The sequence below is a fragment of the Corella eumyota genome, chromosome 2, assembly GCF_963082875.1.
Source record: "Corella eumyota chromosome 2, kaCorEumy4.1, whole genome shotgun sequence".
Taxonomy (NCBI): domain Eukaryota; kingdom Metazoa; phylum Chordata; class Ascidiacea; order Phlebobranchia; family Corellidae; genus Corella; species Corella eumyota.
The window spans coordinates 12,514,941-12,542,531 of record NC_137491.1 but is presented as its reverse complement, the minus strand read 5'-3'; the positions used below and the strand labels follow the sequence as shown (position 1 = coordinate 12,542,531).

Below are 27,591 nucleotides of genomic sequence, written 5' to 3'. Positions count from 1 at the left end.
AAAAGCTAACCTACACTTACTAAAAACCTACGTAGGTTTTTCTTGCCTCGGGATATTAGGCAATCTATCAACAGTTTCTACTAGTTTAGTAGTATAAGCATCCGCGTGTACTATACAGTACTCGTATAAAATGTTGTTTATGCTCGAGTTTATATTCGAATGCTTTTATTATAATATTTTATTTTATTGGTTCCTGTTCAACCTGTGATTTTGTTTAGATATCGTAAAATGACGTATTTTATTTAAATAGCTGTCATCAATACAACAATAACGTAATGCCCAAAATTTAAAGGAAAATAAACGAGTCACTACAAATAGTACTGGTTATAGGTTAAAACCAATAAAAAGGTATATACGACGTAAATGTGTATTTAAACTTCTGTTACATACTTTAATATTATAACAATCGTTATATATTTAACTTTAGGCTACTCTTACTAACGTAAAATTATGTGATGCTTACACATGCTAAAACCACCAAACTCGCTCAACAATGCATGTTGTCATTCCTGGTCGTGACGTCATAGAAGCAGGAAATGATATTATTTAGAAGTCTTGGGATTCTGAAATAATGCAGTGGTATGCAATTAATAGTTAAGTAAGTTCATACAAAGTATAAATATTTTTAGACGCAAGACTTACCTTTAATATTAATAGTTTAAGCCATAAATTAATCATTTTATTATAAATACAACTGTAAGTTATTTGTCATTTTATTTTTTTAAATGAATAAAAAAATACATGGACCGTAATATTTAATAAATTTATGTGTAAATCCATTTAAGAATATCGCAAACAAAAAACATCGTTTTTTGCTTAAAATAAGTGTATATATACTTATAAAACATTTTTTATAAAAAGCTAGATCATTAAAAATATCTTATTTTTAAATTGACAATGCCTAAAAATTGACAAACTTTAGCGTTAATTTTTTGTATTGAATTTGTACTAAAGTTAGTCACGTGATGTCAATTTGTTTAGCTTTATTCAAATTTGGTAAATGTGCTTTAAATATTTTTACCCGTAACTAAATTTTTTTTTTGTTCCGCATTAACCTAACTAACAAACTCTTTTAAATACAGTTGTTTGTTTTTGTTTTGTTTAAGTCGTTTATTTGCTTCATGTAATCATTTAAAATTATGCCATTTTGTTGTTTATGTAATGTGTTATCTTTTTTAAGTTACGTTTTTGCACCTTTGTTCACGTGTTTACACCTTATTTTTTTTGTATAGCATGTTATACCAGTTATCTAGGTTTACAAATAAACAATATTTTTAAACCTCATACCTAGCCTAACGCGTAGGGCGTTTGGTAGGTAATCTGAAAGCTATGGTTCGAACCCATAATTTAAATTTAAAATAAATGTTCGTAAATTAAATTTTTTTAAATTTAAAATAAATGTTTTTTTCGGTGTTGGGGTTCCTGTACTCGGATTCAAACTTAAAAGATTAGTTTACTGCGCAACGCCTTTACCAGTTGAGCTCACGAAGAGCTTAAAAAAAACATCGTTTATTTGCAAAATATGGTTCAAAATCGTTTGATTTTTTTTTTTATAAAAATAATTGATTTGATACGTTTAATAATTAAATTGTAAATTTAAATATGAACTTTTTTATAATTAAACCAAATTTTAACAAACGAACACACATCTATTGTTATTGTAATATAAAAGTAAACTATATTTAAAAGCAAAAAAACTATCTTAATTTTTTAGTCATCAAACGAGAATTAAAGTATAATTAACAGTAAATTTTTTGCTTATTTTTAAATTATTTGCTTATTTTTAAATTATTTTTCGATTTAATTTTCTTTTTTTTTATATTTACATGAAATGTTTTATCTTGAATATTGGTTAGGCCAATGCACGTCCAATAAAATATAAAATTTTAGGTTATGATATTTCATCAATTTTTAATAAAAGTGTCATAACTTTTATGAATATTAATATTTAAAAAAAATATTTTGTAAACAAGTCAATACGACTTTTGCAGTTTTAACAGAACAATTATTTTTTGATTTAAAATTTTTTATTTTTTAAAAAATTTATATGCAATATCATTGGCCAAAAATATCACGTGACCTAATTAAACCCAAAATAAAAATGAACTAAATCTTTTGTTTTACTGAAAATTTTTGCGAAATGTTTTATCTTGAATGTTAGTTTGGCCAATGCGCGTCTAATAAAATATAAAATTTTAGGTTTTGAGATTTCATCAATTTTTAATATAAGTGTCTTTACTTTTATGAATAATAATATTTTCGAAAAATATTTCGTAAACATGTTAATTGGTCCTGTGCAGTTCTAACAGAACAAATATTTTTTGATTTAAAATTCTTTATTGTTTAAAAAAAAATTTATTACAAAATAATTGTTAAGTAACAGCACCATATGAGATATAATATGTAAATTTTTGTTTTATAAAGTATTTCAGTAAAATGTTTAACTGGTATTTGTTTTGAAATTTTATTTTATGTTAGTTAATTTGTCATAGATGTATTAAATTTAAATTTTTTTGAACTTTAATATTTATATAATATATGCTAATAATTAGGATAATTGTGCTATGAAAATCTTTTTTACAAATTACTTTCTTTATTTATTATACTTTTGTAAAATGTTTTTTTCTTCATTTTTTATTAATTTAATTTTAAGTTTAAATAAATAACTGCTGCAAATTGTATTTAATTTTCACCTATTTTTAAGTTAAAACTTTTTTATTTATTACTTTGTATATATGGTTAAAAAATTTTGGTAAAATAATCCTATAAACTTTTTTAAATATAAAAAAAATAAATATCATTATCTAAACAAAATATACAATAATTAATGATTTGGTATAAAGGTGGTGTGTATATACATAATCATACCAACCATACCACTTTTGCAAAAGAACAAAAATGTACTTTTGCAAAAGAACAAAAAAATATTTTGTTTAACTGATCATCACCGGGACTATGTTCTTTAATAAATCCAAAAAAAAATTGTTAATAAATTAGGTAAAAATGTTTTTAAATAGTAAAGTATTCGCAAAAAAATTTAAATTCTAACTCTTCATTTCAGTCATTAACAGTTTTAGAAGAGTGTAATTTCAAATGACGTTTTAAATTAAAAGCTCGATTAAACTTCTTGTTACAAATTGAACATTCATAAGGTTTTTCATTTGTGTGTGTACTTAAATGAATTCGAAGTTTTGCTGGCCTATTGAATGCCTGACTACAAATTGCACACTTGTATTGTTTGTCATGTTCCTTAGTATGTGCCGAAAAGTTTGCAGAATATGCAAAACTTTTTCCACAAATTTGACATTTGTATGGCTTGATACCATTATAATGAAGTTCAGCATGTTGTTTGAGTGTGTGACTTTTTTTAAACGTTTTTTTACAGAACTTGCACTGAATTGGATTTTTTTTTGATGTTCGGAAATCTTTTAAATAATTTTGAAGTAAACTGTTAGTCTCATCAGTGACTGGGAATACATCAATTGAATAATTTCCTGCATCATCTTTCAAATTCAATGCAGAACTATTATCCATTTGTACCTTTTCTCAAACAACACCAATAGACTAAAGAAATTAATTATTGAGTTAATGAAAAGTTACCAAAAGTAATTAAAAAAAAGTAAAAAAATGCGTTGACTTGACCAACTAGCAATAAACCAAAATATTTATAAAACTAAACTTACTTTCGGTCTGTGTTAAACTGCTTGTGTACGTATATACACCACCACCTTTCTGCCAGAGAGCTGGCAGAGAGTAGCAGAGAATTTTGCTTGGGCGGATAATTATAAAAAACAGTGATTCCAAATATTTTATAATCATACAATACAAAAAATAACGGGATAAAATAGCCCCTTCAAAGGAAAAAAATTAAAACCAAACCTAATATAGAACAAGTTAGCAAGGTTATTAACACTTTAAAATTAAAATAAAATTAAACAAAACATTAAAAAATTGTTAAAAGCAGGGGTAAACTTTTGTACTGAACTGAAATACGTGTTATTACTGACGTCACAAATCGGGGGTTTTGACAACTTACCTATCATGTCACTTCAATTCTTTTTTTATATTTGGTGGAGGACAACGTACCCAACCACGACATACCTTCAAAAAAGTGAACAAAATATTAGAAAGTGGTCAAATACAGGTGTAAACTTTGTGTTTTCGTAATATACGCTATATAAGTGACGTCACAAATCGGGAGTTTTGACAACTTACCTATCATGTCGCTCCAATTTATTTTTGATATTTTGTGGAGGACAACGTACCCAACCACGACATATTTTTAAAAAAGTGAACAAAATATTAGAAAGTGGTCAAATACAGGTGTAAACTTTGTATTTTCGTAATATACGCTATATAAGTGACGTCACAAATCGGGGGTTTTGACAACTTACCTATCATGTCGCTTCAATTTATTTTTGATATTTTGTGGAGGACAACGTACCCAACAACGACATATCTTCAAAAAAGTGAACAAAATATTAGAAAGTGGTCAAATGCAGGTGTAAACTTTGTATTTTCGTAATATACGCTATATAAGTGACGTCACAAATCGGGGGTTTTGACAACTTACCTATCATGTCGCTTCAATTCTTTTTTTATATTTGGTGGAGGACAACGTACCCAACAACGACATACCTTCAAAAAAGTGAACAAAATATAAGAAAGTCGTCAAATACAGGTGTAAACTTTGTGTTTTCGTAATATACGCTATATAAGTGACGTCACAAATCGGGGGTTTTGACAACTTACCTATCATGTCGCTCCAATTTATTTTTGATATTTTGTGGAGGACAACGTACCCAACCACGATATATCTTTAAAAAAAGTGAACAAAATATTAGAAAGTGGTCAAATGCAGGTGTAAACTTTGTATTTTCGTAATATAAGCTATATAAGTGACGTCACAAATCGGGGGTTTTGACAACTTACCTAGCATGTCGCTTCAATTTATTTTTGATATTTTGTAAGGAACAAAGCACCCAACCACGACATACCTTCAAAAAAGTGAACAAAATATTAGAAAGTCGTCAAATACAGGTGTAAACTTTGTGTTTTCGTAATATACGCTATATAAGTGACGTCACAAATCGAGGGTTTTGACAACTTACCTATCATGTCGCTCCAATTTATTTTTGATATTTTGTAAAGAACAACGCATTTAATTACCACATATCTTCAAAAAAGTGAACAAAATATTAGAAAGTGGTTAAATACAGGTGTTAACTTTGTATTTTCGTAATATACGCTATATAAGTGACGTCACAAATCGGGAGTTTTAACAACTTACCTAGCATGTCGCTTCAATTTATTTTTGATATTTTGTAAAGAACAACGCACTTTATTACCACATATCTTCAAAAAAGTGAACAAAATATTAGAAAGTGGTCAAATGCAGGTGTTAACTTTGTATTTTCGTAATATACGCTATATAAGTGACGTCACCAATCGGGGGTTTTGACAACTTACCTATCATGTCGCTCCAATTTATTTTTGATATTTTGTGAAGGACAACGTACACAACAACGACATATTTTTAAAAAAGTGAACAAAATATTAGAAAGTGGTCAAATGCAGGTGTAAACTTTGTATTTTCGTAATTTACGCTATATAAGTGACGTCACAAATCGGGGGTTGTGACAACTTACCTATCATGTCGCGTCAATTTATGTTTGATATTTTGTGGAGGACAACGTACACAACAACGACATATTTTTAAAAAAGTGAACAAAATATTAGAAAGTGGTCAAATGCAGGTGTAAACTTTGTATTTTCGTAATTTACGCTATATAAGTGACGTCACAAATCGGGGGTTGTGACAACTTACCTATCATGTCGCGTCAATTTATTTTTGATATTTTGTAAAGAACAACGCACTTAATTACCACATATCTTCAAAAAAGTGAACAAACTATTAAAAAGTGGTCAAATACAAGTGTAAACTTTGTGTTTTCGTAATATACGCTATATAAGTGACGTCACAAATCGGGGGTTTTGACAACTTACCTATCATGTCGCTCCAATTTATTTTTGATATTTTGTAAGGAACAACGCACCCAACAACGACATATTTTCAAAAAATTGAACAAAATATTAGAAAGTGGTCAAATACAGGTGTTAACTTTGTATTTTCGTAATATACGCTATATAAGAGACGTCACAAATCGGGGGTTTTGACAACTTACCTATCATGTCGCTCCAATTTATTTTTGATATTTTGTAAGGAACAACGCTCCCAACCACGACATATTTTTAAAAAAGTGAACAAAATATTAGAAAGTGGTCAAATACAAGTGTAAACTTTGTGTTTTCGTAATATACGCTATATAAGTGACGTCACAAATCGGGGGTTTCGACAACTTACCTATCATGTCGCTCCAATTTATTTTTGATATTTTGTAAGGAACAACGCACCCAACAACGACATATTTTCAAAAAATTGAAAAAAATATCAAAAAGTGGTCAAATGCAGGTGTAAACTTTGTATTTTCGTAATATACGCTATTGTAACATATATGTTTTGTCATGCGTCAGTGGCTCCTGACACCTGATAGTCTGTATATGCCCTAGTATATCTAATTAATTAACCTTATCAGGATTTCTTGCCCTAAACGGAAATGTAGCGCCGAATGTTGTATGTAGCGCCTACCAAAAGGTTAGTGCTGACTTGGGTGCGGTTAGGTGTAGTTGTGTTGTTTTTATACTGTTTTATTACTCTTATGTTTTTATTGCAAGTATTGTTTTAGTAGTTTTTATCGAATATTAAAAGTAAGTTTACACACCTACCGTACATGTTAATATAAATAACAGAGTTAGCCAACTTGGTTTTTACGGTGGACCGTTAAAGCGGGGTATCCTAGGCTTTACTAAATTAGGGAGATCGTCTCGTCCTACTAAACAGTTAAGGGTGAGGGTTTAATACAATTAGGACCTTTATTATATCGCCACCTAAACGTTAGGCTAAATTACGAGACTATCAAACTTATCTTGTAACACTATATAAGTGACGTCACAAATCGGGGGTTTTGACAACTTACCTATCATGTCGCTCCAAATTATTTTTGATATTTTGTGGAGGACAACGTACCTAACAACGACATATTTTTAAAAAAGTGAACAAAATATTAGAAAGTGGTCAAATGCAGGTGTAAACTTTGTATTTTCGTAATATACGCTATATAAGTGACGTCACAAATCGGGGGTTTTGACAACTTACCTATCATGTCGCGTCAATTTATTTTTGATATTTTGTAAAGAACAACGCACTTAATTACCACATATCTTTAAAAAAGTGAACAAAATATTAGAAAATGGTCAAATACAGGTGTTAACTTTGTATTTTCGTAATATACGCTATATAAGTGACGTCACAAATCGGGGGTTTTGACAACTTACCTATCATGTCGCTCCAATTTATTTTTGATATTTTGTAAGGAACAACGCACCCAACCACGACATATTTTCAAAAAAGGGAACAAAATATTAGAAAGTGGTCAAATACAGGTGTAAACTTTGTATTTTCGTAATATACGCTATAGAAGTGACGTCACAAATCGGGGGTTTTGACAACTTACCTATTATGTCGCTCCAATTTTGATAATCACACTTGTTAAAAGTATGCTAGACTGTTCTTTACAATCGGTTTTAACCAACAACCTTACTCTAAGTTTAATAGAACAAGATTTTAAGGAACTTAAATAAACAAATCTTTATTGTAAACGTAGTTCTGGTTTGGACCATTTCGTAAAGCAATATCATAAAGAAATTATTGAAACCGAAAACAGTTTTCAAGCGAATTCATTAATTTAAAAATGGGTAGGAAACTTATTAAGGAAAATAAAACATATGCAAAAACACAACCTTTAAAGCAAAAAAGAAGTCCCCATTTAAAATGACGCTGTTGGTGGTTTCTTCATTTAAAAAGCAAAAACGCAGAAACAAGGGATTTTACACGAATCAGCGAAAAGGCTAAAATTTGAAAATACGTCATCAAATTCACGGCCTTTACCATCGGTAGATTAACAAAATTTATTACAAAATCACTCCATAAACCAATTAAAAATTAAAACAATTGAGATGATAAATGCTGACATTTAAAATATTACGAATCTAATTGGTCTATACGATAATTTTTTAAAGTTACCAATTTTTGTGATATCGCTTTTAAAAATGTTGATAATCAAAATATACATTGGCTTGACTTGGCAACAATAATTTATTATCACTCCAATGATATGCATAATAAAATAATGCAATATTACATTAATTACAACATCTGTTGGTTTTCAAAATACGTCGTCGATGCCTATTTAACTTCTTTAGTGCATGTGGATAATTTTTCTTACTTAGCTATTTTAAATAGAATTAAATTATTAAAACACCCTTTAAAATTTGGAAAAATTATATTTAATTAGGATGACACTTTACAAAATTGCAAATTTTTTCCAAAATTGTGGAATGAACATTTTATGTTAATATATTTTGGAATGTCGTTGTTGGGTACGTTGTCCTCAAAAATATAAAAAATAAATTGGAGCGACATGATAGGTAAGTTGTTAAAACACCCGATTTGTGACGTCACATATATAGCGTATATTACGAAAACACAAAGTTTACACCTGTATTTGACCACTTTCTAATATTTTGTTCACTTTTTTAAAGGTATGCCGTGGTTGGGTACGTTTTTCCTTACAAAATATCAAAAATAAATTGAAGCGACATGATAGGTAAGTTGTCAAAACCCCCGATTTGTGACGTCACTTATATAGCGTATATTACGAAAATACAAAGTTTACACTTGCATTTGACCACTTTCTAATATTTTTTTCACTTTTTTAAAGAAATGTCGTTGTTGGGTACGTTGTCCTCCACAAAATATCAAAAATAAATTGGAGCGACATGCTAGGTAAGTTGTCAAAACCCCCGATTTGTGACGTCACTTATATAGCGTATATTATGAAAATACAAAGTTTACACCTGCATTTGACCACTTTCTAATATTTTTTTCACTTTTTTAAAAATATGTCGTGGTTGGGTAGGTTGTCCTCCACCAATTATAAAAAAAGAATTGGAGCGACATGCTAGGTAAGTTGTCAAAACCCCCGATTTGTGACGTCACTTATATAGCGTATATTACGAAAATACAAAGTTTACACCTGTATTTGACCACTTTCTAATATTTTGTTCACTTTTTTGAAGGTATGTCGTAATTAAGTGCGTTGTTCTTTACAAAATATCAAAAATAAATTGAAGCGACATGATAGGTAAGTTGCCGAAACCCCCGATTTGTGACGTCACTTATATAGCGTATATTACGAGAATACAAAGTTAACACCTGTATTTGACTACTTTCTAATATTTTGTTCACTTTTTTGAAGATATGTGGTAATTAAGTGCGTTGTTCTTTACAAAATATCAAAAATAAATTGAAGCGACATGATAGGTAAGTTGTGAAAACCCCCGATTTGTGACGTCACTTATATAGCGTATATTACGAAAATACAAAGTTAACACCTGATTTTGACCACTTTCTAATATTTTGTTCACTTTTTTAAAGGTATGTCGAGGTTGGGAGCGTTGTTCCTTACAAAATATCAAAAATAAATTGAAGCGACATGATAGGTAAGTTGTCAAAACCCCCGATTTGTGACGGCACTTAATAGCGTATATTATGAAAATACAAAGTGTACACCTGCATTTGACCACTTTCTAATATTTTGTTCACTTTTTTGAAGATATGTCGTGGTTGGGTGCGTTGTTCCTTACAAAATATCAAAAATAAATTGGAGCGACATGCTAGGTAAGTTGTCAAAACCCCCGATTTGTGACGTCACTTATATAGCGTATATTACGAAAATACAAAGTTTACACCTGCATTTGACCACTTTCTAATATTTTGTTCACTTTTTTGAAAATATGTCGTAATTAAGTGCGTTGATCTTTACAAAATATCAAAAATAAATTGAAGCGACATGATAGGTAAGTTGTCAAAACCCGCGATTTGTGACGTCACTTAAATAGCGTATATTACGAAAATACAAAGTTAACACCTGTATTTGACCACTTTCTAATATTTTGTTCAATTTTTTGAAAATATGTAGTTGTTGGGTACGTTGTTTTTCACAAAATATCAAAAATAAATTGAAGCGACATGCTAGGTAAGTTGTCAAAACCCCCGATTTGTGACGTCACTTATATAGCGTATATTACGAAAATACAAAGTATACACCTGTATTTGACCACTTTCTAATATTTTGTTCACTTTTTTGAAGGTATGTCGTGGTTGGGTGCGTTGTTCCTTACAAAATATCAAAAATAAATTGAAGCGACATGATAGGTAAGTTGTCAAAACCCCCGATTTGTGACGTCACTTATATAGCGTATATTATGAAAATACAAAGTTTACACCTGCATTTGACCACTTTCTAATATTTTGTTCACTTTTTTGAAGATATGTCGTTGTTGGGTACGTTGTCCTCCACAAAATATCAAAAATAAATTGAAGCGACATGCTAGGTAAGTTGTCAAAACCCCCGATTTGTGACGTCACTTATATAGCGTATATTACGAAAATACAAAGTATACACCTGTATTTGACCACTTTCTAATATTTTGTTCACTTTTTTGAAGGTATGTCGTGGTTGGGTGCGTTGTTCCTTACAAAATATCAAAAATAAATTGAAGCGACATGATAGGTAAGTTGTCAAAACCCCCGATTTGTGACGTCACTTATATAGCGTATATTATGAAAATACAAAGTTTACACCTGCATTTGACCACTTTCTAATATTTTGTTCACTTTTTTGAAGATATGTCGTTGTTGGGTACGTTGTCCTCCACAAAATATCAAAAATAAATTGAAGCGACATGCTAGGTAAGTTGTCAAAACCCCCGATTTGTGACGTCACTTATATAGCGTATATTACGAAAATACAAAGTATACACCTGTATTTGACCACTTTCTAATATTTTGTTCACTTTTTTGAAGGTATGTCGTGGTTGGGTGCGTTGTTCCTTACAAAATATCAAAAATAAATTGAAGCGACATGATAGGTAAGTTGTCAAAACCCCCGATTTGTGACGTCACTTATATAGCGTATATTATGAAAATACAAAGTTTACACCTGCATTTGACCACTTTCTAATATTTCGTTCACTTTTTTGAAACGATGTCGTTGTTGGGTACGTTGTTTTTCACAAAATATCAAAAATAAATTTAAGCGACATGCTAGGTAAGTTGTCAAAACCCCCGATTTGTGACGTCACTTATATAGCGTATATTACGAAAATACAAAGTATACACCTGTATTTGACAACTTTCTAATATTTTGTTCACTTTTTTGAAGGTATGTCGTGGTTGGGTGCGTTGTTCCTTACAAAATATCAAAAATAAATTGGAGCGACATGATAGGTAAGTTGTCAAAACCCCTGATTTGTGACGTCACTTATATAGCGTATATTACGAAAATACAAAGTTTACACCTGCATTTGACCACTTTCTAATATTTTGTTCACTTTTTTGAAAATATGTGGTAATAAAGTGCGTTGTTCTTTACAAAATATCAAAAATAAATTGGAGCGACATGCTAGGTAAGTTGTCAAAACCCCCGATTTGTGACGTCACTTATATAGCGTATATTACGAAAATACAAAGTTAACACTTGTATTTAACCACTTTCTAATATTTTGTTCACTTTTTTGAAGATATGTGGTAATTAAGTGCGTTGTTCTTTACAAAATATCAAAAATAAATTGGAGCGACATGATAGGTAAGTTGTCAAAACCCCCGATTTGTGACGTCACTTATATAGCGTATATTACGAAAATACAAAGTTTACACCTGCATTTGACCACTTTCTAATATTTTGTTTACTTTTTTGAAGATATGTCGTGGTTGGGTACGTTGTCCTCCACAAAATATCAAAAATAAATTGGAGCGACATGATAGGTAAGTTGTCAAAACTCCCGATTTGTGACGTTAGTAATAACACGTATTTCAGTTCAGTACCAAAGTTTACTCCTGTTTTTAACAGTTTTTTAATGTTTTGTTTAATTTTATTTTAATTTTAAACTGTTAAGAACTTTGCCAACTTATTCTATATTAGGTTTGGTTTTAATTTGTCTCCTTTAAAGGGGCTATTTTACCTCGTTATTTTTTGTATTGTACGATTATAAAATATTTGGAATCACTATTTTTTATAATTATCCGCCCAAGCAAAATTTTCTGCTACTCTCTGGCAGAAAGGTGGTGGTGTATATACATTTTGCAGTAAACCTAATGTTTGTTGTGTCACGTGATGTAATTGAAGCGTGAACAGCAGCAATTATTTTTAGTTTGTTCTCAGATATAATTTAATATTTACAACAATAAACCCTTTTTTGTTAACTTTTCAAAACTTATTTGATTCACTCTTCATTATGTTCTAGCGTAATGCACTACTATTTTTATACAAACGTTGTTTCAATTGTTTTTTGAAGAATATTTTTTTAAAAATTAAACCAGCACATTCATAAACAGCACTTAGATTTTGAAACAATTTATTTTACGAAAAAAACGACAAACATTCTAGTATACCAACTATTTACAAAACATTGATACTTTGTATCTTAATACTTTGCCACGTAATTTCCAAATGTAATGTTAACTACCAATATAGTATTGCACCATAATATTCAACTTACTAAAATGTGGTATTTGAAATATAATTGAAAACATATTTTGAGCAAGTTATACCTTAATAAAATTTATCTGAATATGCAAATAATACAATTTTATATACAACCGATTAGGTATTAAATACGTCAACTTGAACAAAAACAAAATGAATTTAAAATTTTTTTTTATTAAATTGATAATTTTCTATTATTTCTATAACAATTGCTTTGTTAGTATATGTTTGGTTTATTTTACTGCAAAGACAGAACAATATTTAAACTGTTTTATCAATTAGAATACAGCTAACAGCTCGTTTGATCTTTTTGTTGTTGCATTGCTGCTGTCCCTTTCGTTATTATCTCATAATCACTTCCAGAAGAATTATCTTTTTCAGAATCAGCAATTGGTTCTGCGATAACATCATTAGTATCCTTTTTATTGTTTGATTGATCGGAGATAACATTGTGCTCTTCCTCCGGAGGTTGGGCATCTTCAACCTCCGGTTCCTCCACTTCGTCATCTTCCTCTTCATTATCACTTTCTTTATCTTAAGATAAATTAAAAAAAATTAAATATAAGCAAAAAGATTTTCAACACCTTGAAAAAAATCTTTAAAAACTACAATTTGATTTTAAAAAGACATTAACTAACAAAACCCAGAATAATATAACAATTTTTCTAAAGTATAATACTCAAATAATCACCTTTCTGTTTACTTTCTTTAATGTCATGTGTATAAAATGGTTTAAATGAATCGAAGAATCCGACATCAGCAAGAAGATTTGGTAAAATCCAAATATGATGTTTTCCCATACTTCCTACCCACACAACACCAAACAAAACTGTTCTCACTAAAACAATAAACAAATAATTAAAAAAATCAACAAAATAGATTAAAAAAAGAAAAAAAGCTTATCAAGTATAACTTTAAAACTAAAACTTACAGACAGCAGTTCCAAGTATGGCACCCACAAAAATCCCCCCAACAACAGAGAGATAATAAACTCCGACCCTTACAAATGGGGGCCATAGGGGAAATAATGTTGCCGCAATAACACCCAGTAAGATTACTCCACCTAAAATGTTGTTATTTAAAAACTGATTTTTTTAAAATTTAATATTTTATTGGCCTTAACAGCATTTAAATTATTGTTATTGCAAATGTAAAAATATTATTAAGTTTTAAATTAATCTTAGATTTTATATAAAAACTTACCCAATAATAAAGTTTTGGGATGGAGTGGATCAAACAACCAAATATAAACATCATTTGAATCAAGAAATTCCTGTTCATCATGAACCTCCAACTTATATCTTTTCTTCTTTTTCTCTTCACTTTTTTCGTTTTTATCTTTTTTATTATTTTTGTCGCTCTTTTCAGATTTTTCATCCTTCAAGTGAAATAGTTAATTAATATTCTATTTAATGGTTAAAGGCTACCTTCAAGATTCCAGCTTCCAAATATACAAATGTTGATAATTTTTGTGAATTTTTGTACAAATGCACATACTGATTTAGCACACTGTTTTAAAACTTTTGATAAAAGTTTTTTTTATATTTTCACCTTTTCCAATTTCTTTGATTTATCTTTCTTCTCCTCACTCTCTTCCTTTCTTCGACGAACTTTCGGCGACCCCTTGACATCTTCAGTTTTAAGTTTTGTTTTTTTCTGGAAATGGCAACATTGTGTTTAAGTTTTGGTAAAACAATTTTAAGGACTACAATCTCTAACCTAAACTTTTTTTTATAATACAGTGGACCTACTAAAATGATTAATTTAGCAGTACTATTTATTTATATCCCAATTTTAGCAGTAATATTACTGTCCACATATTTGCAATGATTAGATTAATTAAAAACAAATCAAATAATGTTTGTTACAGTTTTTCAAAATAATTTTGCTTAAATTAAAGAACACAAAATCTTACCGTTTTGTCAACTTTTGGTTCTTTTAAAACTTTTTTAGCACGATAAAAGTATCTGCTTTTTAATAATCTGTAAAAAATAATATATATCTTTGTTGGAAGTTTATTAGGTTGTTATTGTTATATAGATTTAATAATTACATTTTAACTGCTTTTTCCTAAAAAAAATATTAGCTACCTTTCCATAAATGCAATTGCATCATCTCTATTTCCTATTAGAGGGTCTCCCTTTTTAGTTGGTTTTGACCATTTTGAATTCATAATCGTGTCTACTGCCTTCGACCCTACATAAGTTATTACAGTAATAAATACCAACAACTCAAAGTTAAATACAAAGCTATCATCTGTAACAGCAACATTATTTAACCATGATGTTATTAACTGGTATTTAAAGATAAAATAAATTAAAACTATATATTATATATAAAATAGAGCTTAGTGGTTTATTCAAATATATATGTCCACTTTATAGGTCTACAAAATAAATTAAATCACTGTTGGTGGTGATCAGGCAAATTTTTAAAAATATTGGTTAAGACTGTTGACCATTTTACGACAATTAAAATGGTCCGGCTGTATGGCAAGCTATTAACTATTTACTCAAATGTAAAATCAATGTTTACAAGTCATGTTAACTAAACCAAAAACACCAACCTACAAAATATTCTACGCTTTCTTTTTGCATGACAGTAGCTTTTTTAGGTGTCTTGAATCGAACATGCTTTGCTAGTTTTAGTTCATCCTTGCTTGGTTCTGTTGCAGCCTGTAAAAAGTTTTATTATTTTTATTTATTATGGTGTATTCTTGTGGCATAATAACAGCTTTTCATAAATAAAAAAAATATAATAAAAACACGTAACGAAAAAAAAAAAAAAAAAATTATATTCGCCAGGGTTTCTACATCAAAACAATTCAACCCGTTTTTTTAAACTAATCTATATCAACTAGTTTTTACACCAACTATATTAATCAGTATTTTTTTTACAGTAAACCATATATATCAACCAACTTTTTCATTAAAAAGTTATGAATTTGAATTATTTCCCATACAAGAGAACCAACAACCCAATTTTAATACAGTTAAATAATTACACCTTTTCCTCAAATTCACTTTCATCATCGTTAATATCCAAACCAACAGGTCCACATGGCAACAAAGGTTTGTTATAATTTATGATTGGCAATAGTGCAGCCATTTTACTTTTACTTAAACTTTATGTTGCACAAAAAACAAAGCCTCAACCTTGTTAAAGTTAGTATTACCACAATGTAATTAAACTGATATTACTATTCCCTTATCCTTCTTTTAATAGATTATATTGTAGTCTATGATTATAAAAAAATTAAACAAATATTTTACATTTAGATTTTACATTTAGATTTTAGAATGTAAAACAAACAATTAAAACTGTTTAAATATTGTTTAAAAAATAAATATAAGCTCACTAGATCAACATTATATTATACTGCTTCCAAATTACCAGAAATGCGCATATGATATTACAGGAAGGAAATATTGATGGAAAATTTATAAATTTAAAACCTTTCCAAATTTTAACATTCTAAGTCTCTATGCAAGTACAGATACTAACTTTACTTTTTTTAAATAAAGTATTACAAAATCATCTACAATAAAAAAAGCTTTAAAAAAATTGAAAAAAAAATTGATAAAAATTTATTTTAGTTTAGCTTTTATAGATTCAGGTAAAAAATGTTTACCTCATGTTTTTTTCTTCTTCTTCTATCAGACATTTCTTTTAATAAGAGTTGTAAGTTTCACAGCAAATATGTCATGTAATTACAATAGATTTAAAACAAAAACCCCAAACACTAAAAACTACAAGAAATTAGTGAATTGTCAAACAGATACTATTTTTATACAGCTTAGTTTATTTGGGTTTAAAACAACTACAGTTGTATTCATGTATTGTAATCAATTCCATTATTTAATTATAATGTTTTTTTAACTGTTTAAGCATTACCTACAATGAATTTTAATTTAGAAAAACGTTTTACCTAACGTTGTCAATTTATTATTAATTGCGATTGGGAATTTTTAGCATCATGACGCACAGGCAGTATGGGGTACATTTATTATTTGTGCATGCCTATTAGCACTTAGGCTCTTACAGTCTGACAGTCTCTGATCTTAGTTAGACCTTTACTATTTTGATTTGGCAGTTCAGTTTGAATGTTGATAATACTTCTATTTGTAATGTGGTATTTTTGTAAAAATAAACCGTGTTTAACCTGAAGTAAACATACGAACAATCTTATACATTAAACAAATATTTTTATCTAAATTAATAAAAAGCGACACATTAGAAATGTATGATAAACGTGTACCGTGACGTGTGAATTAAAGTAATGTAATGTTATTATGACTTGCTTCAATGAATAAATTTTTTAACTTTATTTGTCCCCAATAATCCAAAATTAATTTTGATACTGTTGTTTGCATAAGGCTTTCTCTGTCAATGTTAAAAGAAAATTAAATTTACTATAAATCTGTAGAAGTTTTAAAATATGATATTTTAATAACACCACAATAATTGGTGTTAAATTTGTAATTTCCCTTTTCTTATTAAAGCCAGGTTTTTGTTGAAAATTTAATACTTATGTATTAAAAACTTAACTTAACCTTTCTCTAAATAAAACACAATTTTTTATACCAACAAAAATGTAATAAGCAAAAGAAAATTAAAAAGACAGGCCAACTTATACCACAAAAAACGAAAATACATGGATTGTATTATTTTTTTAATTACCACAAAGTCGTTATGTTATAATAGGTAATTAATAATTTAGCTAACGAAGGCTAATTTTTTCATAAATTTATTCTAAAAGTTACTGAAGTAATTTCTTTAAATGAACTTTTTCAAGTTAAATAAAAACATAACAGAAACTAAAAGTAAAAATATGGAATAATTACTACATGTCATATGATATGAAATCAAAACTATTTCCAAGATACTTCATTAATTTTTTTTAGACAACTAAATCTTTGTGTAACAAATAATTTAAGCATTCTGTTTAATTTGATATTTTTAGTAGTTATATTATCTATATTTAAAATACTGTTAGGGCTTGTTGAGCAAATTTAACCTAAAATTTCCTCTTTTAGAAAACTATTTTTAATTAATTGAGCAGTACACAGTATTACACACAGAACCTAAGCTACTAGGCAAGATACTGATATGTGTCCTTTTCTCCTTCTACTCTCTCTAGATACTCTTTTTCAATTAAGATATCGATGCACTTTTTAATAACAGGAACTCTTGGCTTAAACCGGGTTGAAAGTTGAGACAAAACCTCGCTTAGTAGTTGCTGGTGTTTTAGTTGTTTTCGCATCTTCATTATACGAACAATAGCAGCCTAAAATTAAAAAAAAATTAATTATATCTAATATTTTAGTGTATTATTTTAGTCAGTGTTTTTGTATAAAAATATGTTTGTGTATAATTTTTTTAACTGTGAATGGCCTTTGAATTAATGATAAAAATTACAAAAGTCCATTGGTATATTTTGGTTAATCTTAAACTATGTAATCAAACCTGAATAAGCATCTTTCTATCATCTTCAATATGTTTGTGAGTTATTTCTTGTTCTTGTTTTACTTCAGTTTTTACTGGTTTGTTGATATTAACGCGGAGCTTTTTACTAAAAAAAATTAAGCTATAATAAATCAAATAAAAATTTTCACCATAATTTAAATACATTAAGTCTGAACATTAGGTAATGTTTCACGAGAATATTAACGTTACTCAAGTTTAAATGATCTTATATAACAATATTTAAACTTGGAGCAAAGTTAATCTAATATAACAAAAGTGTAGCCTGTGGAGCGCGAAAAAAAATTGAAAAAACTGTTGTTTTACCTTCTGTAGGCTAGAAACAAATCAATTTCATGATGTGGTTTTAAGTTATTGATATCAGTTTCTTCTTTGCATTGAAGAATTTTACATCTTAAAAGATGAAGTAAAACCTAAAATAAACAAATAGTTGAAAATTTAATACATAACTGACCCTACATTATATTTGAATCATATATCATATTGAATATTAAAGTTGTTTTAATTTTTATAAGTAAGAGTTACCTGCAGAAGAATTTCCATTCTAAGTTTCGTACTGTCTGCTAATTGTTGAACAGTATATGATGTTGCTGAGTTATATTGCAGTAAGATTGCCATTTGAAAGGTGGACGCCTGTAATTAAGAGATTAGAATTTTAATTTAATTCTTTAAAACAAAAATGAAAAAAAAAAATTATAAAATTTCTTTTTTAACAATTAAGACAATTAACTAAAAAGGTTTAATACTTATTTTCAAAGTTACCTGAAACGTATACTTGCTCTTGAAGCAATTGGTCACAATTTCTCCTTTTGACATTTGATACAACCATGAGAGTTTACGACCAGTATGTTGTTGGGCATAAAATTCAGTAAATCGCTGGTGACTACGTTCAAGCTGTTAACCACATTAAAGCAATTACTTAAACATAGTTCAATAATTTGATTTAAGCATTATTTGGAGCAAAAAATTAAAAATTTTTGTTATTTACCTCACTTGGAAGTTGAAATAAAACAGATTGTTGGAAGGGCCACGACCCTGAGCTAAGTACTTGGATGCTGAAGTCAACTGAAAAATACAAATTAAAAAATTCAGATGATCAATTAACATTTAATTTAAATGATATAACACAGATAAGATACATTTAAAACTTCGTAATTTGAAGAACTACTAAAATACATTTAACAGAAAAAAACAAATATCCAACAAAATCATTAAATCAAAAATATTTGTCAAAAAATTCAATAAACTGAAAAATTATATATTAAAGCTCCCGTTGTTTAAACTCACTCTGCAATACATCATCAAAGGTTGATTTTAAAAAGACAAACTTTTAACTATGTAGAGTTATCTTTAAACTTACGATCAAGTGCAGATGTGGTGTTAATGTGGCTTCGAAATCTTTCGTTTAAGTCTTTACTAACTCCTATATCTTGGAACATTCGTTGTAACTTAGAGGTGTATTCAAATCCACAAGTTTGCTGAAAATTAAAAAGCTTAGTTAGTGATATTAAACATATATCTTTAGATTGCTATCATATAATGGAAAAGCATTTTACCAAATAGACGTTTGACCTGAAACCTTATGCCAGAAAACCTTATTTTATTCAAAAATTAGCAAATTTTTTTTTAAATTCCATTATCCCCTATCCTTATCTGAAAAATGGCTTTAAGTTATAAAAAAAGGTAAATAAAATACCTTATTTAAATCAGATTATTTTTCTGAAAAATGCATTTTTATAAAAATCAGCAGTGACCTATATTTTTATGAACAGTTAAAATTAAAGAAAAGAATTTTTTTATCAATCTATTAAAAAAATCTAAAACTAGTGTTTAAATTTATTGAGAGATTTGTAATACATTAAATGTACTACAGAAAATGATAAGTTTAAAAAAAATTCTATATGCAAATTAAAGATATGATTTATGTAGTTATAGCCTATTGTAGTTTTTTGCTAATGTTATAGGCTTACCAGTTTATTAAATCACAAATAAAATATAAAAAACAAACTTTAAGTCTTGATATCATTTGAGCTTCAGCATCATCACTGGCTGAGGTATGTTGTACGAGTCTTCGTGCCAACATCTTCGAATAAAATGTCTGAAAAACATCTTTGTCCTCGATGTAACGAAAAACAGTCAACTAAATGTCAATAGTGATGTTTAATCTACATCTAACTAAGTTTAGTGGACAATATATATATATGTATGTCCAATTTGTAGGCCCACAAAATAAGTAAAACTGCCATTTGTTGTGCATGGTAAATTATCAGTGGCAAATATAAGTTGAGAGTTGTGACCATATTACAACAATTAAACTGCCGATCATAGGGCAAGCCATTAACTAGTATTTATAAATACCAAAAATGAAATAACATGTAAAAGTTAATTTAGTTTATTTATTTACCGGAAAATTATTATCTAATAAAATATATGTTACTTAAAAAAATTATTATTATTGAAGAATAAATTACACTTACCACTTCCTTAAGGGTAGCTTCCAACTCAGCATCTTCGGAAACTTTAGCATTTTTTAACAAAGTATCACAGTATCTAATGACAACATAAAATAGAATAACTATTTTCTTTAATCCAATACCAACATAGAGCACCAAAGTACCACTTAATAACAAAATATGTCAAAGTAATTTTTAAACAGTTTACCTTGCTAATAGTTCGGGTGACTTTGAAGATGATTTCGCAGCGATGGTGACTGCGTTTTTGTTAATAAACTTGCCACAAGCCTTGTCCAGAGACGTCACAAAGCCTGTGTCGTTATTAAATGAACTTTCAACCAAAGCATGATATTTTTGGTGCACCTCAAGTATAGTTTGTACATACAATTTTGGATCCTAATTACAAAGAAAAATTTATGTTTATATATCAAAGGCAAACACCACTTACATTGCAAAAGATAAAAAAATGATTTAAATATCAAAAGTTTACCGAAAAGGATAATAAACTTACATTTAAAGAAGCCTCAGCTGATTGTTTGATGGCAGCATCACCTTGTGAATGAATATGTTTTTCGAGAAGACTTTTCAGCTCACCAAGACCATTTTGTATCTTGGACACAAGTTTAAACATTCTACCCAGATCTGAATATAAAAAAATTTTAAACCTAGTTTTTAATTGTTTTATTTCAATATTTAAATTAATTTTAAGGCATGACAAGTTAATAAAACAGCAACAAATTTGTGAATTTTTATATGCTAAATTTTAGCAAATTAAATACAGCCAATTTGATGCAAGGCATAATTGGTCATGATGCAAAAGCGTTAACTAACACTTAATTACAAAATTTGTAAAAATTTATAAAGTCTTAATTATTACAAAAAAGAGATTAAGTTTTAAAACCAAGTGAACATTTCAATGCAATTTTTTTAAAATGTGTTATTGCTTTTAAAATTAAATTACTGTTACAGTTATATAACATAAAAAAATGTTACATATATGTAAAAAATATTTTTAAGAAATTTAAATAAAAAAAAGTTACAAAAACTGCTAATTTTAAATTTTCTGGTACCTTCATTTTTGTCATCGTTTAATAAACTCTGAAATTCTGAGTGAAATTGCTCGAGGTGACGTTCGATCAAAACTTGCTCACATTTTCTTCCAAGTTGCTCATGAGTTGACTCATGTAAGTACAACTGAACTCTCCTTTCCTCCTCAATTAAGCGAGACTCAGCCTGAATAAAAAAAAAATAAAAATGAAATGAAGTTTATTACATGTGTCAACTTAATCATCTACCATTAAGTAGAGTGCAAGGAAACATCTACCATTAAGTGCAAGGAAACATCTATAAAGTTAAGAAAGGGTATTTAGAAGCATTATGCAAATATGAATCCTTTGTTGTTTCACTTCTTAACTGCATGGAAAAGCAAGGCTGGTGTTGAAAAATCCAAATACTATTGAAAACCAAAGCTGCATCAATGAACCTCATGACATAAAAACCATTGAAAAAAGGATTTTTTATTTTTACAAGAAAGAAGAAACCGAAGAGAGAAGACAGATCAATTCCTGCATGATTTTGTAGACTGCACAAGAATTGTTTTTTTTTCTCCATCAAAAAAAACTATGGTCAAGTTAAACCCATTAGTTTGGTCAAATTAAGTCTGCTTACAAGCGAGTATGCTTTTAATTCAATGAGTACATTACACACGTTAACTTTTCTATACTTTTTAAATAGTTACCAATTTCATTTTAGGATTTAATTATTAAGTGTTTGTAATTAATAGGGGATCATCTTAATTTAAATTGTACTTGTATATTCTGTGCTTTAGTAAAAGAGCGTAGTGTATTCATGTGTAAAAGTTTGTCAAAAATTATGATAAAAATGTATTAATACAAAGATTATATTCAATTTAATATTTTAAAGACAATATTTTAAAATAAGCACAATGAAAAAGATCGTGGAAATGTTAATATTTTTAACAACTTTTTAATAAATCTAATTCATGCATTAAAAACAGAAAAAATGGACCAAAATTTTTATATATTGAAGTTTGGTAGACAATATATATATATATGTGTTGTCTACCAAACTCCAATCCAATGTATATGGATTTTGATTCATTTTTCGTGTTTATTTAAATATATGTTTTTCCAATTTAAAGCCTTACAAAATAAAAAAAACTGCTGTTTGTGGTGCGCGGGTAAATTATTTGGCATATTTTAGTTGAGGGTTTTACACCAAGTAGGGCAGGCTATCAACTAGTCTGTATAAAAGCAGATTGTTGTTACCTTTTTCATATACTCTGTAACAGGATTTTGAGCAAGAAATTCTTGACTCTCAGTGGTGTAATAACGCTCTGTATCCTCCAGAAACGTGACCTCAAAAGCCTCCTTATAAACTGATAATGATTGCTGTCTGTTGCTCGGTGAATCATTTTCATTCAATCCAAGCTCAACTTTAATTCAAGAATGTGATAATATTATTTATAAAACAAAAAATAGTTAAAATAGATTTTATAAAAAATAGAAATCTTATAATTTAGTAAAACTTTAACTTTTTTAATTTACCTTTTAAACAGTAAAGTGCATTTATGAATTAATGGGCGTTAATATTTAATAGTTTCTATATTAAAAAAAATATTTATTTAAATAAAAGTGTTTTTTTACTAGCTTACTGAATATGACTTTTAATATTAAATAGGTATTAAAATCTTAGGTACAATGTGCTACAACAAAATAAATGGTCACAACAAATTCAAAATTATTTAAATCTTTAAACCTCCAACATTTAAAAACAAATACACCTTACTACCTACCTGTGATTAGTTATTTTGCTAAATTGATGTAACCTTTAATTGAACTTAAAATTTTACCTAGCTGTTGCCGTGACAATGACCTGTTCTCTTCCTCAAGTTCTGAAGTCGGAGGTAAGGTCAAATCGGTACGAGATGACGCACTAAAATTTGACCTTGACTTTCTGACCTCACAGTACTCTTCTATTCCAAGCATAACTGCACAAAAACTAATTCTAAATCTTAACCCAAAAAAAATTAAACTACTTAAAATGAAAACTTTTTTTTTAGTTGCCTTTTATTGCTAATATTATGCTCACTTTGTAACATTACTTTTGTACTTAGAATCATATTTTTTAAACTGAACTAAAGAAAAAATTGTTTTGTCTTATTACACCTATTATTAAATTTATTCCCCGAAAAACATAATTTTAAATAACCTTAAAACTAGATTGGCTTTTACATATATCTTTATAGTATACCATTTTATTATAGTTAATTTAATTTTTATAAGCAAACCCACCATAAGATCTTAGAACGCCACTTATAAGTGAAGTGTTGATGGTTTCCCCATTTCGTTCCTTTTCAATAAGGTTTAATACTGCAGTGGTTACTTGCTTGTGTAAGGGACGGAACAAACTGTCCCGCCAAATCACCAATGCAAGCTAAAGATAAAAAAACACAACACACAACCTCCATTACTAGAGTAAATAAAATATTAAGTAAAACATCATATTACACTTAAATGTTGTTAAAAAAACTTAAAAGCACACGATGATAGTAATTTAAAACATGCAAATTACAATTTCAAAGAATCAGTAATAAGTAAAATGTAACTACATTTAAACAGTCATTACTTGAAAATAAAAAAGCTGTTTTCCTTTTCACTAGAAAATATATTTAATAAAATACTAAGTGTGCTAAAAACATATATACTAGAAAGAGCTATTTTTTAAACATAGCTTAAAAAAAATCTTACCGAGTACACCTCGTAAATTCCCTTTCTACCCTCGTCACATTCCCTCCTCACCCAATGTCTGTTGAGGTAAGAACAAACCCCATTTAGGACTCTGGAACTAAATTGATAATCTTTCCACTGGCGAGTATAAAACAACAACACGTCTTCATCTAACAAATCACTTCCACTCTAAAGGTAAAAATAAAAAGGAAATTTGAGTTAAAATATTAAAAAACTAATACATAAAGGCTTAAACTTACCCCTAAGTTCTGTGAATACTAAATAAAGTAATAAAAATAATAAACAATAAGATTCCCAATTAGTAAATGAAAATTTGGTCAAACTTATCCCAAGCTTAATGAAATTTATTTCAAAACACACAAAAATGTAGTATCTTACTTCTAATATATTAGTCAGGTAATCTTGCAAATATTGTTTTAACTTTTTATAAAGTTCCAACCCGACAAATTGTGCCCCAGTCATGCCCTGTCCTTTTTTAGTGGCTGCAGCTCGTGCCGGGGAATTCGAGGTCGTGGCGGGACCAGAGCGTGAACTTCCACTCTGGTGAACTGATGTGCAGTAATTGTAGACATGACTAGATAATTTTTTGGTTAAGAAAAAACAACAACATAAAAATAAACAAGATATTAAATTTATATATATCCTATAATTATTGTGTATGGCACAAAATACATTAAAACAAACTTTATACGCAACACTGTTTAAATTAAAAATTGCTAAAAACTTCAAACCAATAAAGCCATAACATTTAATAATATCTGCCACACATTTTACACTATAAAACACTGTATTTATAATTTTTAGGAATAAATCATATACATAAGGGATATATTATTTTGGTTTTAATGTGTAAAAAGTAAACTAGAGTAACACTGTTAAACTTCAATCTCGCTGTGGTCTGCAAAAACATAAAAATTCCACACAATATGTAAAGGCCTATAAAAGGATACGTGTATAATTCCATGTATCTGCTTTTCTCCATACTTTGTCTTGTATAAACCTGTGGTAATGATCAAAAAAAAAAGCTATTAGAATAAGATTACAAGAAAACAGCAGCACCTTAAGATTACCCTTATAATATTTTACTTTAATAACTAAATAGTCTGCTAATTAACAAAATAAAAAATATTTCAAAATAGAATAAATAAAAATAACAAACCTAAAGTTTTTAATAGTATAGGCCTATATACTTAAACCCTTGATGCTGGTCATTTAATAAAAAACATTGTGTTGAGGATTAATTATTTAAACAAACAATATTACAAAAATATAAAAATTATAAAATATATAAAAAATTATAATTATATACATTAAATTTAAACTTGACTTTAAATTACTTTTTTCGTAATATGATATTATCTGCCAAATACCCAGCATAATAATTAATTTACATTTCCTGTTATTGCTTAATAAACCCAAATTAATTTTTACAAAGAAATTTTAGAAAAAAGAGGTTTTACTTTTAAAAAATAATAAGAAATAATAAAACATTTATCTTAAACTATCTATAAAGATTCAGTAAAATAGTTTATAAAGTAAATATAATTTTTTTTTAAATTATTTATTTTAAAAAGAATTTGATTTGGAAATATATTATTAAACTAGTAAAGCAAACAACCCACTTGTGATATTCCTTGTTGTAGGTCTTCCCATATTTGATCAAGGCCAATATATTTTAAACCATGTGGATTTGCTCCACCATTATATTGATTTGATGATCTTCTACAACAGCAAAAAATATAAAATATTTAAATAAACAGTTTATATATACATTTAGATTTAGTAAGCTATATATTTCACAAACAATAGCATACTTAAATATTAACATTAAAAATTTATTAAACTTTCTTGTGTTCACTTTTTTATATTACCATATTAGTATATATAATTGCTACAATTTTTTTTAATAAGTTAATTGTATTTAAAAAAGTCTATTTAATAAAAATATTTCATTCACTAAAAATAAACAAAAAATCATCTATAAATTTTTTTTATGTATACATATACAAATTATTAACTGTCACTTAAAGAAAAACACTATTTAGCTACACTTCAAACAACTATATGGGTAGAACAGAAACATAAGAACCAAAGGCTTAGTGCAGTAAATAAAAAGCCATTAATAAAATCATTTGCAGTAGCCTATTATTTATATTTAAGTTTTAAATAAAGAGTTGAACAAAAATTGATATTAATTATATGGTGAAGCCCTTAAAAATCCAAACTTTATAAAATTTTAGACCATGTGTCCGGACCATTAAGTCACATGATCAAAATATTTAAAAAAATATATATATATATATAATATTTTAATACAAGTTTAAATACCTTGACATCTTTGAAGATCTGGTGTCGGATTCACTGACACTAGTTTGAGCTTTAAGATCAGTCTGGCTCCGAGACGAAGTGTTTCCGTTACAATTTGTCAGTTTGATGGCCGACGTTGAGGATTCACTTTTCTTCCTTCGCTTGGCAATTTTGCTGATTGATTTAAAATTTAATCATTAAAAATTTTAAATTAATTTCAAATTTTATAACATTTTTTCTGATAATTTTTGAAGGCCTAAATTGTTAAAAAAATGAACAAATGAAACAGCCTTTAGCTACAAATATATTTATAAAACTAAACTGTTAAATGCAGACATCCAATAAACATGCTTTTTATTTTTTACATAAACTTGTAAGTTACATAGTAATAGTATTACATCAAAAATGATCTGGTATCTTTAAAAAAAGGTTAAAAAAGGCAAATCAATATTAAATTAGCTTAGCTAACTTGCAAATTTATATTTAAGTCTTACCTAGTGCTTTCCATTAACTTAATAACTTTTCTAACTTTATATCTACAAGCTTACTATCACATGACTCCTGCTAAACAGCTAAAACTCCTCTAAAAATAAAATCCGAAAAAAAAAATTAAAAAAGTGACGCGGAATCCAATACCAATAGGACGTCTTCGAGACACCAATATAGTCTCTTAATACAATGTTTATTTACAACAATATATAATAAAATAAATTTTACTAAACGACAATATTTAACCCAAAAATAAATAATAATATTGTAGTCATATGCAAAAAAAATTTAAAACAACAAAGAAAAATATCTAATTTTGACGAAAGAGTGTTGAGGTTGTAACCAATTTAAGACGAGTAGCTCACCATACCAAACTTATCATTGTTATAACACCAACGCCATAAAAAAATGTAAAAATAT

At 28.0% G+C, this 27,591-nt stretch overlaps 3 protein-coding genes across 3 annotated transcripts; all 3 read right to left on the bottom strand.

Annotated features, from left to right (window-relative positions):
• Positions 1-2,647: 2,647 nt before the first annotated feature.
• On the bottom strand, positions 2,648-3,741 carry LOC145743416 (uncharacterized). The gene is made up of 2 exons (XM_082561371.1): positions 3,684-3,741; positions 2,648-3,564 (listed from the first exon to the last, which is right to left on the bottom strand). The coding sequence occupies exon 2, from the start codon at positions 3,532-3,534 to the stop codon at positions 3,058-3,060; it is 477 nt and encodes a 158-aa protein (XP_082417497.1). The 5' UTR covers positions 3,535-3,564; positions 3,684-3,741; the 3' UTR covers positions 2,648-3,057.
• An 8,779-nt stretch (positions 3,742-12,520) lies between these two features.
• LOC145742829 (translocation protein SEC62-like) lies at positions 12,521-16,419 on the bottom strand. Its single transcript, XM_082560651.1, has 9 exons — positions 16,300-16,419; positions 15,235-15,343; positions 14,759-14,864; positions 14,584-14,650; positions 14,220-14,324; positions 13,872-14,046; positions 13,600-13,731; positions 13,360-13,506; positions 12,521-13,202 (listed from the first exon to the last, which is right to left on the bottom strand). The coding sequence occupies exons 1-9, from the start codon at positions 16,330-16,332 to the stop codon at positions 12,958-12,960; spliced, it is 1,119 nt and encodes a 372-aa protein (XP_082416777.1). The 5' UTR covers positions 16,333-16,419; the 3' UTR covers positions 12,521-12,957.
• An 892-nt stretch (positions 16,420-17,311) lies between these two features.
• Positions 17,312-26,871, bottom strand: LOC145743710 (cullin-1-like). Its single transcript, XM_082561742.1, has 19 exons — positions 26,704-26,871; positions 25,998-26,097; positions 25,326-25,375; positions 24,754-24,949; positions 24,376-24,543; positions 23,920-24,061; positions 22,894-23,060; positions 21,676-21,838; positions 21,117-21,247; positions 20,814-21,001; positions 20,630-20,702; positions 20,161-20,292; positions 19,513-19,630; positions 19,141-19,217; positions 18,915-19,046; positions 18,678-18,785; positions 18,459-18,565; positions 18,135-18,240; positions 17,312-17,955 (listed from the first exon to the last, which is right to left on the bottom strand). The coding sequence occupies exons 1-19, from the start codon at positions 26,709-26,711 to the stop codon at positions 17,761-17,763; spliced, it is 2,361 nt and encodes a 786-aa protein (XP_082417868.1). The 5' UTR covers positions 26,712-26,871; the 3' UTR covers positions 17,312-17,760.
• Between the last annotated feature and the right edge of the window lie 720 nt (positions 26,872-27,591).

Coding starts and splice junctions, on each gene's coding strand:
- LOC145743416 (XM_082561371.1), bottom strand. CDS start 3,534: ATGGATAATAGTTCTGCATTGAATTTGAAAGATGATGCAGGAAATTAT.
- LOC145742829 (XM_082560651.1), bottom strand. CDS start 16,332: ATGTCTGATAGAAGAAGAAGAAAAAAACATGAG. Junction 14,325..14,583: donor AACCAAAAGTTGACAAAACG/GTAAGATTTTGT, acceptor TGCCATTTCCAG/AAAAAAACAAAACTTAAAAC. Junction 13,203..13,359: donor TAAAGAAAGTAAACAGAAAG/GTGATTATTTGA, acceptor ATTTATCTTAAG/ATAAAGAAAGTGATAATGAA.
- LOC145743710 (XM_082561742.1), bottom strand. Junction 18,566..18,677: donor GAATGGAAATTCTTCTGCAG/GTAACTCTTACT, acceptor TGTTTATTTTAG/GTTTTACTTCATCTTTTAAG. Junction 18,241..18,458: donor TTGTTTCTAGCCTACAGAAG/GTAAAACAACAG, acceptor AATTTTTTTTAG/TAAAAAGCTCCGCGTTAATA.